Source organism: Entelurus aequoreus, linkage group LG19, assembly GCF_033978785.1.
Source record: "Entelurus aequoreus isolate RoL-2023_Sb linkage group LG19, RoL_Eaeq_v1.1, whole genome shotgun sequence".
NCBI lineage: Eukaryota > Metazoa > Chordata > Actinopteri > Syngnathiformes > Syngnathidae > Entelurus > Entelurus aequoreus.
Genome location: NC_084749.1, coordinates 15,994,739 through 16,006,547, shown reverse-complemented (window position 1 = coordinate 16,006,547; position 11,809 = coordinate 15,994,739). Strand labels below are relative to the sequence as shown.

The window sequence follows — 11,809 nt, the reverse complement described above, 5'->3', positions numbered from 1 at the left end:
CCCTCATGAAACAGGCCTGTAGAGATGAAATAGTCTTGTGATTTTTTTCCCACACATACATGTATATATATATATATATATATATATATATATATATATATATATATATATATATATATATATATATATATATATATATATATATATATATATGTATATACATGTGTATGTATATACGTATATATAACCAGGAAATGTGAAGTGAAGTGAAGTGAATTATATTTATATAGCGCTTTTTCTCTAGTGACTCAAAGCGCTTTACATAGTGAAACCCAATATCTAAGTTACATTTAAACCAGTGTGGGTGGCACTGGGAGCAGGTGGGTAAAGTGTCTTGCCCAAGGACACAACAGCAGTAACTAGGATGGCGGAAGCGGGGATCGAACCTGCAACCCTCAAGTTGCTGGCACGGCCAGTCTACCAACCGAGCTATACCGTTGTGTCGAAAAGGACAAACTACATACTGGCTTGTTTTTCTTTCATTGTGGGGACAGAAAACCAAGCCCAAATAAGCAACCTCACATAAAAACGTGCCCCAAAAAAACGCAACCCGCGCTCTTGAACTTTGCAAACAACTTTCGAATAAAAGTTGCTTGTAATACGCAGATTTGGCAACACTGCTGCTGCTCTTAACTACGGTGATAACTCACAGTGAAAGTGGATGAAAATAACCTTGGTCCTGTGAAGAGAGCCATCTGCCAGGGCCTCGAAACTAAACTTGCCAATAAATAATTCCTTTTTTTTGGTCCTGTAACTCAACATTAGCTGGAATGCCGGCGCTTTTCCATCGCTACAGTACAGGCCGAGGCTCACGGCAGTTGTGCAAAAAACAAAAAATGGTGCCATTAAGGGAAACTTTCACGAATTGTTGTTATCGCGTTAACTCTGACAGCCCTAGAATAGACAAGTAAATGTTGGAGTAAACATGTCGACTGAAACACATCAAAGACACAAAAAAACCTGCTCAACTTGCAAAGCGGAACTTGCTCTTCATGGCAGTACATCTGTGATGCAGGAGCATTTGGAATGGCACGGGCGTTAGCTTGTTAGCTAGCACGCTAACAACAAAGAGACGGAGTTGTGTGTAAAATTTCTATCTCCAGGTGCATTACTAGTTTTTCTTCTGTTAAGTTAGGAAAGGATTCTATTGAGTAAAATATTCATTGTATTATGTATTATTGAACATACCGTATCTCTCACATACACAACACTATCTTTGCAACCACCAGGAGATTCAACAATTTAGCCTCTAACAAATAACAAGTGGGTATCGGAACTTTCCAGTTCCAGGTGCTGCCTTTGGGCCATCAACACAACTGCATGGAATGCTAATGAGGAGAATTCAATTTTAATGACTGCTGTTGACATTGGAGGGGGGGGGCTTTTTGCCGATATCCGATATGCCGATATTGTCCAACTCTTTAATTACCGATACCGATATCAACCGATACCGATAGCAACCGATATATACAGTCGTGGAATTAACACATTATTATGCCTAATTTAGACAACCAGGTATGGTGAAGATAAGGTACTTTTTAAAAAAATGAATCAAATAAAATAAGATAAATAAATTAAAAACATTTTCTTGAATAAAAAAGAAAGTAAAACAATATAAAAACAGTTACATAGAAACTAGTAATTAATGAAAATTTGTAAAATTAACTGTTAAAGGTTAGTACTATTAGTGGACCAGCAGCACGCACAATCATGTGCGCTTACGGACTGTATCCCTTGCAGACTGTATTGATATATATTGATATATAATGTAGGAACCAGAATATTAATAACAGAAAGAAACAACCCTTTTGTGTGAATGAGTGTAAATGGGGGAGGGAGGTTTTTTGGGTTGGTGCACTAATTGTAAGTGTATCTTGTGTTTTTTATGTGGATTTAATAAAAATAAAAATAAAAATTAAAAAAAAGATACTGATAATTTTAAAAAACGATACCGATAATTTCCGATATTACATTTTAACGCATTTATCGGCCGATAATATCGGCAGACCGATATTATCGGACATCTCTACCCAGAACCAGCACTAACTCTTCCGGGACGCTACAATATATCCCCCCCCCCACCTCAAACTCGCCGCCCCCAACCCCGCCCACCTCAACCTCCTCATGCTCTCTCAGGGAGCGCATGTCCCAAATTCCAAGCTGCTGTTTTGAGGCATGTTTTAAAAAATAATGCACTTTGTGACTTCAATAATAAATATGGCAGTGCCATGTTGGCATTTTTTTCCATAACTTGAGTTGATTTATTTTGGAAAACCTTGTTACATTGTTTAATGCATCCAGCGGGGCATCACAACACAATTAGGCATAATAATGTGTTAATTCCACGACTGTATATATCGGTATCGGTTGATATCGGAATCGGTAACTAAGAGTTGGACAATATCGGAATATCGGATATCGGCAAAAAAGCCATTATCGGACATCTCTAAAAAAAAAAAAATCATAGTATGACCCTTTTAAAGTGTCCCTTTAAAACTTTTTTGGATGATTGCATCAAGAAGAAAAAACAAACAAAGGGCATCAATACAACCTTAAAAATTTGAATTAATCCAGTTTTTGGATTAAAGGATGGTGCTGCGTATCTCTTGACTTTGGAGTGGGAAATGTTGGCTTTTTAATTACCTTTAATAACCCTTGAGTGCACACGGCAGATGTTCAAGAAGAAATAGCTGGCATTTTAGTATGAGACGCACACAACTCCCTTAATTACCCTGACAGTAATTATGTCATTATAAGGACACATACTATTAGAATTGAAGTCTAAATGATGTCTGAATGGTGTGTGGTGTGTGTGTGCGCATGTGTAATATACTGTAGGGGGCGGGGGGGTGACAGAGGATAGACGACGACAGGAGAGAGGTGTGTGTGCGTGCGTGTGTGTGTGTGTGTGTGTGTTCTTGTATTTCTACCCTTCTTGAGACACCGACAAAGAAAAGTAGCTTCCATATGAGGACCGGTGAACAAGTTAGGACCGGAATCATGGTCCCAATATGGAAAAAGCATTGCATCTAATAGAGAATGTCTCATTTGCACCCCTGGTGGTGAAATCTATCAACATTAGGGTGGTCCCAAAAAGGAGCGATTTTTCAAATTGGCTGTGTGTCGGTTTTGAAAGAGCTCACCCTGTGGTCAACATATGAAATAACAAGTGTGTGTAAGAAATTTAAATGTGCCCCCTTAGGCAAAGTTAATTTAAAAAAATTAATAAATATGTACACCGATACATACTGCAATAACTTCAAGTACATAATGAAGATTAAAAAACAATTACAAAAATACAATTATTATTAATTTTTAAATAACTAAAAGCAGTCTTTTTCTCACAATGTGTCGACTTTTTTCTTCTAAATTTGGGAACTATTTCTCATATTCTTTCTGTTTCTGTAATATTGCAATATTTTCTCGTAAAATTATTACTTTTTTATGTGAAATTATTACTTTTTAATGCAAAATGGTGACATTTGTCATATAAAAATTCTGACTTATCACAATATTGCCAATTTTTTTGTTGTTCTTGTAAAATAGTGACATTTTTGGAGTAAAAGTGTGACTTTTGATAAGTTAAAGTTAAAGTTCCAATGACTGTCACACACACGCACACACACTAGGTGTGGCGAAATTATTCTCTGCATTTGACCCATCACTTTTGTCATCATTTTGCCAAGTAAAATTCAGATTATTATTCTGATATTGCCAAAATGTTAAAGTTTTCTTATAAAATTGTGACTTTTGTCGAGTAACATTACGACTCTTTTCATAAAATTGCCAAAATGTTAAGCATTTCTTGCAAAATTGTGACTGTTATTGAGTAAAATTACGACTTTTATCATAATACTGCCAAAACGCTAAGTTTTTCTTGTAAAATTGTGACCTTTTTCTTGTGAAATTCCAAATAATTTTTCACAACAAGCTTTTTTATATTTGCATAGTATGTATATATTATTAATGTTGTAAATACACATCTTTACATATCTAGAAAGGCTGGTCCTAAAGAGGTAGGCATTTTTCACAGGTCTCATGAATGTGGCAAATACAAGAATATATGTGTGTGTGTGTGTGTGTGTGTGTGTGTGTGTGTGTGTGTGTGTGTGTGTGTGTGTGTGTGTGTGTGTGTGTGTGTGTGTGTGTGTGTGTGTGTGTGTGTGTGTGTGTGTGTGTGCGTGCGTTCTTGTATTTCTACCCTTCTTGAGACACCGACAAAGAAAAGTAGCTTCCATATGAGGACCGGTAAACAAGTGATGACATAAATCATGGTCCCAATATGGAAAAAGCATTGCATCTAATAGAGAATGTCTCATTTGCACCCCCTGGTGGTGAAATCTATCAACATTAGGGTGGTCCCAAAAAGGAGGGATTTTTCAAATTGGCTGTGTGTCGGTTTTGAAAGAGCTCACCCTCTGGTCAACATATGAAATAACAAGTGTGTGTAAAAATGTGAAGTGCTCCCCTTTCTGGTCAACATATGAAATAACAAGTGTTTGTAAGAAATTTAAATGCGCCCCCTTTGGCCAAAGTTCATTTAAAAAAATTAATAAATATGTACATCGAGACATACTGCAATAACTTCAAGTACATAATGAAGATTAAATAACAATTACAAACATACAATTATTATTATTTTTTAAATAACTTAAAGCAGTCTTTTTCTCACAATGTGTCGTCTTTTTTCTTCTAAATTTGGGAACTATTTCTCATATTCTTTCTGTTTCTGTAATATTGCAATATTTTCTCGCAAAATTATTACTTTTTTATGTGAAATTATTACTTTTTAATGCAAAATGGTGACATTTGTCATATAAAAATTCTGATTTTTATCACAATATTGCCAATTTTTTTGTTGTTCTTGTAAAATAATGACATTTTTTGGAGTAAAAGTGTGACTTTTGTTAAGTTAAAGTTAAAGTTCCAATGACTGTCACACACACACACACACACACACACACACACTAGGTGTGGTGAAATTATTCTCTGCATTTGACCCATCACTTTTGTCATCATTTTGCCAAGTAAAATTCAGATTATTATTATATTATTGCCAAAATGTTAAAGTTTTCTTATAAAATTGTGACTTTTGTCGAGTAACATTACGACTCTTTTCATAAAATTGCCAAAATGTTAAGCAGTTCTTGTAAAATTGCGACTGTTATTGAGTACAATTCCAACTTTTATCATAATGTTGCACAAATGTTCAGTTTTTCTTGTAAAATTTTGATTTGCGTTGAGTAAAATCACGACTTTTATCATAATACTGCCAAAATGCTAAGTTTTTCTTGTAAAATTGTGACCTTTTTCTTGTGAAATTCCAACTCATTTTTCACAACAAGCTTTTTTATGTTTGCCTAGTATGTATATATTATTAATGTTGTAAATACACATCTTTACATATCTAGAAAGGGTGGTCCTAAAGAGGTAGGCATTTTTCACAGGTCTCAAGAATGTAGCAAATACAAGAATGCATGTGTGTGTGTGTGTGTGTGTGTGTGTGTGTGTGTGTGTGTGTGTGTGTGTGTGTGTGTGTGTGTGTGTGTGTGTGTGTGTGTGTGTGCTGGCGAGGGAGGCTGTAGAGGAGAAAAGTGGAGATCAGAGAGGAGAAGGCGACAGACATTGTTCACACTCCATTCAAGAGGCTCATGTCCTGTTGCACTTGGAGATAAAAGGTAAGACACTTACTCTTTCACTCTTTGGACTTTTCTCCTCGAGGTGAAACCACTTTCTCTATCCATGACCCCGTGGTGCCGATGTCCGTCACCGTCTTCTCCGTACTGATGTTGGGAAAGCTTGTGTGTTACCTGTTGACAACAATATAGTGTCAGATAGTGTTATCATGCAGCCGTCACCGCGGCAACTATTAGGATGGGAAATAATAATATTTTTGAATACGCTTCTCTCGTCCTTTGGGGGAGAGAAAAGTTGGAATGAGGTCTCATCCTGACTTGTTGGGAATTATAATCCCCCCATAAGGTGTCGTGTAAACTTAATTATTCTATTTAGGGGCTCCAGGTTGTAGAAAACCTTATAAAACATGTATTAACTGTACAGGCAATGTTTTAAGTAAAATAGTCATAAAAGTGTAAAAAATAAGTAGAGCAAAACAATGCGGTTTTTACAAGTAAGCCATATTGATGTTGCCATAAAAATGATCATGTCAGTCTAATTCATCTGTCAACCAGCCTAAAAAATATTAACGCTATTCATAGAGCAAGGGTGTCAAACTGGTTTTTACATCACATTATGGATGCAAGTGACACTGAATAATATATAAGTACAAATGTGTAATGACTCGCCTGATAATATTACATAAATGCTTATGCATTTGATTTTTTTTTATATGCAGTGTAAGAAAAACATTTAGATTTTATGGTAAAAAAATAAATAAAAAAAAGGCAGTTCAGTCGATATAATTTTGCTATAAAATATAGATGTTTTTTTTTTTTTACTGTAAATGGAAAAAAACAGTGCTGCTGATTTTTACTGCAAAATCCTGGCAACTTTTTTGCCGTAAAATCCAAAGTTGTTGTTGTTTTTACAGTGTGTTACTGTAAATAACACAGTTTTTCATGGTAAGTCGGTGGGATTTTAATGTAAAAAAACAAAAAACAGTGGCACTGTTTTTCTATTTGCAGTAATATACTGTAAAAACCATTGTACAGTTTACGGTAAAAAAAAAAAAAAAAAAAAATGGTGGCTAACTGTTTTTTAAGGAAAACATTTAATTCTGGCAACTGAGCTGCCAGTTTTTTACTGTACAATTTAAAAAAATTTTTACAGTGTATTATTATAAACGGACAAAGGGTATTACTGTTTTTTAATGGTGAAATTCTGGCAACCGAGCTGCCAGTTTTTTACTGTACAAATTAATTTTTTTTACAGTGTATTATTATAAACAGAAAAAGGCTACCACTGTTTTTTTATGGAGTATAAGATTTTTTTTTAGATTTTATGGCAAAAAAAAATGGCAGTTCAGTCGATATAATTTTGCTATAAAATATAGGTGTTTTTTTTTTTTTTACTGTAAATGGAAAAAAACAGTACTGCTGATTTTTACAGTAAAATCCTGGCAACTGAGCTGCCCATTTTTTTGCCGTAAAATCCAAAGTTGTTGTTGTTTTTACAGTGTGTTACTGTAAATACCGCAGTTTTTCAAGGTAAAAAAAAAAGTGGCCGCTGAGTCGGTGGGATTTTAATGTAAAAAAAACAAAACAGTGGTACTGTTTTTCTATTTGCAGTAATATACTGTAAAAGCTATTGTACAGTTTACGGTAAAAAAAAAAAAAATGGTGGCTAACTGTTTTTTAAGGAAAACATTTAATTCTGGCAACTGAGCTGCCAGTTTTTTACTGTACAGTTTACATTTTTTTTACAGTGTATTATTATAAACAGAAAAAGCCTACCACTGTTTTTTATGGAGTGTAAGATTTTTTTTTAGATTTTATGGCAAAAAAATGGCAGTTCAGTCGATATAATTTTGCTATAAAATATAGGTGTTTTTTTTTTTTTTTACTGTAAATGGAAAAAAACAGTACTGATTTTTACAGTAAAATCCTGGCAACTGAGCTGCCCATTTTTTTGCCGTAAAATCCAAAGTTGTTGTTGTTTTTACAGTGTGTTACTGTAAATACCACAGTTTTTCAAGGTAAAAAAAAAAGTGGCCGCTGAGTCGGTGGGATTTTAATGTAAAAATAAAAAAACAGTGGCACTGTTTTTCTATTTGCAGTAATATACTGTAAAAACTATTGTACAGTTTACGGTAAAAAAAAAAAAAAAAAGGTGGCTAACTGTTTTTTAAGGAAAACATTTAATTCTGGCAACTGAGCTGCCAGTTTTTTACTGTACAATTTACATTTTTTTTACAGTGTATTATTATAAACGGACAAAGGGTACTACTGTTTTTTAATGGTAAAATTCTGGCAACCGAGCTGCCAGTTTTTTACTGTAAAATGTACAGGATTTTTTTTACAGTGTATTATTGTAAACAGAAAAAGGCTACTACTGTTTTTTTATGGAGTGTAAGAATTTTTTTTAGATTTTATGGTAAAAAAAAAAAAAGGCAGTTCAGTCGCTATAATTTTGCTATAAAATATAGGTGTTTTTTTTTTTTGCTGTAAATGGAAAAAAACAGTACTGCTGATTTTTATAGTAAAATCCTGGCAACTGAGCTGCCCATTTTTTTGCCGTAAAATCCAAAGTTGTTGTTGTTTTTACAGTGTGTTACTGTAAATACCGCAGTTTTTCAAGGTTAAAAAAAAAGGGGCCGCTGAGTCGGTGGGATTTTAATGTAAAAAAAAAAACAGTGGCACTGTTTTTCTATTTGCAGTAATATAAACTGTAAAAACTATTGTACATTTTACGGTAAAAAAAAATGGTGGCTAACTGTATTTTACGGAAAAAATAAAATTCTGGCAACTGAGCTGCCAGTTTTTTACTGTACAATTTACATTTTTTTTACAGTGTATTATTATAAACGGACGAAGGGTACTACTGTTTTTTATGGTAAAATTATGGCACCCGAGCATGCAGTTTTTTACTGTAACATTTACAATAATACACTGTAAAAAAAACCTGTACATTTTACAGTAAAAACTGCATGCTCGGGTGCCATAATTTTACCGTAAAAAAACAGTAGTACCCATTTTTCGTTTACAATAATACACTGTAAAAATCTGTAAATTGTACAGTAAAAAACTGCATCCTCGGGTGCCATAATTTTACCATAAAAAACAATAGTAGCCTTTTTCTGTTTACAATAATGCACTGTAAAAAAAACTGTACATTTTACAGTAAAAAACTGGCAGCTTGGTTGCCAGAATCTTACCATAAAAAGCAGTAATACCCTTTGTCCGTTTAAAATAATAAACAGATTTGCTGACAAAGGGCAAGCCTTGGCGGAGTCCAACCCTCACTGGAAACGTGTCCGACTTACTGCCGGCAATGCGGATATCATTCTAAAACATGTATCTTATCCTCTGTTGTGTTCCATTCCTAAATTGAATATCAAGATGATCACAAAATAACACAATGAAATAACGCAGTTGGACGTGAAAACGTGTGCATGTCATGTCATTGACCCACATTAGCATGTGGAGTTTAAAAAACAAACATTTGTTTTTGACGCCTATGACCTTCCGCAGAGGAGATGTTCCCTATTTCATATTTATCTGGCTTTAATTGAGTTTTTCCCCATTCAGTCACTTTCATTCACACAAAGGTTTGAATTTGTATTCATGCAAAGTCAGGTGCTGTATAATTGGATTTTAGATGGTGAAGTAATCTTACTAAAACCCCTGAAAATAAATGAGATGGCACAATCTACATGCGGAAATCGAAAGGGCATTAAATATAAATACATGGCAATGCATTAGACTAATCATATACATCTAAATAATGTTTATTAATGGTGGCAGGAAGCAAAGTTATAATGGAATGAAGTGCAGAACATTTTGATGAAGTTTTATAAATATACACTGTAGAAACATACTCTGAGTGTGCGTGCGTTGTATATAAAGCAAGGCGGCATGTATCCAACATGAATATCAATTTAATTATGAATAATTTTTCCTACACTTTGGCACAGCACGACGTACAGTGCTGCCACAGGTGTCGCTAAATTGCACCTCGTTAACGTGCTCGCGTCATTCCAACACACGTATGTGCTATTATTGTGCCACAGCTCCGGAAACGGGCGCAGCGCGTTCATGCATTCATGTTTCATTGTGTCCAACATTTTTTGCAAAGAAACGCACGTGTTGCTGATGAATGGAGCGGAGCCTTCAAAAGCCGAAGGCCGCTCAAGTCAGACAACGTGGAGTTCAACCTCCTTATTTGTAGAAAGAACTCGCCACAAAACCAGTGACGTGCGGTGAGGCACTGACTCATTTGAGGTCGTACTGTACTGTACTGTACTGTACTGTACTGTACTGTACTGTACTGTACACCCCCCTTTATGACTATCTTTCTATGGGTCGTTGTCCAATCAACGGGAATAAAGATTGAAGACATTACACAGGCCGTAGAAAGCTATGGTACCGTATTTTTCGGAGTATAAGTCGCACTGAAGTATAAGTCGCATTTTTGGGGGAAATTTATTTGATAAAACCCAACACCAAGAATAGACATTTGAAAGGCAATTTAAAATAAATAAAGAATAGTGAACAACAGACTGAATAAGTGTACGTTATATGAGGCATAAATAACCAACTGAGAACGTGCCTGGTATGTTAAAGGCCTACTGAAAGCCACTACTACCGACCACGCAGTTTATATATCAATGATGAAATCTTAACATTGAAACACATGCCAATACGGCCGGGTTAACTTATAAAGTGCAATTTTAAAATTCCCGCCACACTTCCGGTTGAAAAACTCCTTTGGAGTCACAAAATCCACGGAAGTGGTTGGACCCCATCGACCCGATACAAAAACCTCTTGTTTTCTTCGACAAAATTCCACAGTATTCTGGACATCTGTGTTGGTGAATCTTTTGCAATTTCTTTAATGAACAATGGAGGCTGCAAAGAAGAACGTTGTAGGTGGGATCAATCGGTATATTAGCGGCTAAGTACAATACTTACAGCAACACAACAAGGACTACTTACTACGCCTAGCCGATGCTTGCCGCCAAACCCACGGATGAAGTCCTTCGTCGCGCCGTCGATCGCTGGAACGCAGGTGAGCACGGCTGTTGATGGGAAGATGAGGGCTGGCTGGCGTAGGTGGAGCGCTAATGTTTTTATCATAGTTCTGTGAGGTCCGGTTGCTAAGTTGCTAAATTAGCCATAGCGTCGTTAGCAACAGCATTGTTAAGCCTTACCAGGCTGAGAATTTTTAACCGTGTAGTTACATGTACATGGTTTAATAGTATTGTTGATCTTCTGTCTATCCTTCCAGTCAGGGGTTTATTTATTTTGTTTCTATCTTCATTTGAGAACGATGCTATCACGTTAGCTCAGTAGCTAAGTGTGTCACCGATGTATTGTCGTGGAGATAAAAGTCCCTTTAAATGTCCATTTCGCGTGCTCGACTCTCATTTTCAAGAGGATATAGTATCCGAGGTGGTTTGAAATACAAATCCGTGATCCACAATAGAAAAAGGAGAGAGTGTGGAATCCAATGAGCCAGCTTGAACATAAGTTACGGTCAGAGCAAAAAAAGATACGTCCATCACTGCCTCTCTAGTCCTTCACTGTAACGTTCCTCATCTACGAATCTTTCATCCTTGCTCAAATTAATGGGGTAATCGTCGCTTTGTTGCTCCGAATCTCTCGCTCCATTGTAAACAACGGGGAATTGTGAGGAATACTAGCTCCTGTGACGTCACGCTACTTCCGGTACAGGCAAGGCTTTTTTTTATCAGCGACCAAAAGTTGCGAACTTTATCGTCGATTTTCTCTACTAAATCCTTTCAGCAAAAATATGGCAATATCGCGAATGATCAAGTATGACACATAGAATGGATCTGCTATTCCCGTTTAAATAAAAAAAATTAATTTCAGTAGGCCTTTAACGTAACATATTATGGTAAGAGTCATTCAAATAACTATAACATATAGAACATGCTATACGTTTACCAAGCAATCTGTCACTCCTAATCGCTAAATCCCATGAAATCTTATACGTCTAGTCTCTTACGTGAATGAGCTAAATAATATTATTTGATATTTTACGGTAATGTGTTAATAATTTCACACATAAGTCGCTCCCGAGTATAAGTCGCAATATCAAACTATGAAAAAAACTGCGACTTATAGTCCGAAAAATACGGTATTAAATCTTACGCAACATCAATCATCAA

At 35.5% G+C, this 11,809-nt stretch overlaps 3 protein-coding genes across 5 annotated transcripts in view; 1 reads left to right on the top strand and 2 right to left on the bottom strand.

Annotated features, from left to right (window-relative positions):
* Positions 1-5,798, bottom strand: part of hykk.2 (hydroxylysine kinase, tandem duplicate 2) — a 48,380-nt gene extending 42,582 nt beyond the window's left edge. For 2 of the 3 annotated variants that reach the window (XM_062028013.1, XM_062028018.1), the window contains exon 1: positions 5,692-5,798. In XM_062028013.1, coding sequence (XP_061883997.1) covers positions 5,692-5,744 — 53 coding nt within the window. In that variant the 5' untranslated portion in view covers positions 5,745-5,798. The remainder of the gene's footprint in view (positions 1-5,691) is intronic. The other variant, XM_062028017.1, reaches the window with a different exon arrangement.
* The window catches only part of nmur1a (neuromedin U receptor 1a), a 42,799-nt gene continuing 36,594 nt past the window's right edge, over positions 5,605-11,809 (top strand). Inside the window, exon 1 of the mRNA XM_062028022.1 lies at positions 5,605-5,678. The gene's annotated coding sequence lies outside the window, so the exon portion shown is untranslated. The remainder of the gene's footprint in view (positions 5,679-11,809) is intronic.
* dynlt2b (dynein light chain Tctex-type 2B) overlaps positions 5,712-11,809 on the bottom strand; it is a 74,511-nt gene continuing 68,413 nt past the window's right edge. The window contains exon 6 of the mRNA XM_062028020.1: positions 5,712-5,810. The gene's annotated coding sequence lies outside the window, so the exon portion shown is untranslated. The remainder of the gene's footprint in view (positions 5,811-11,809) is intronic.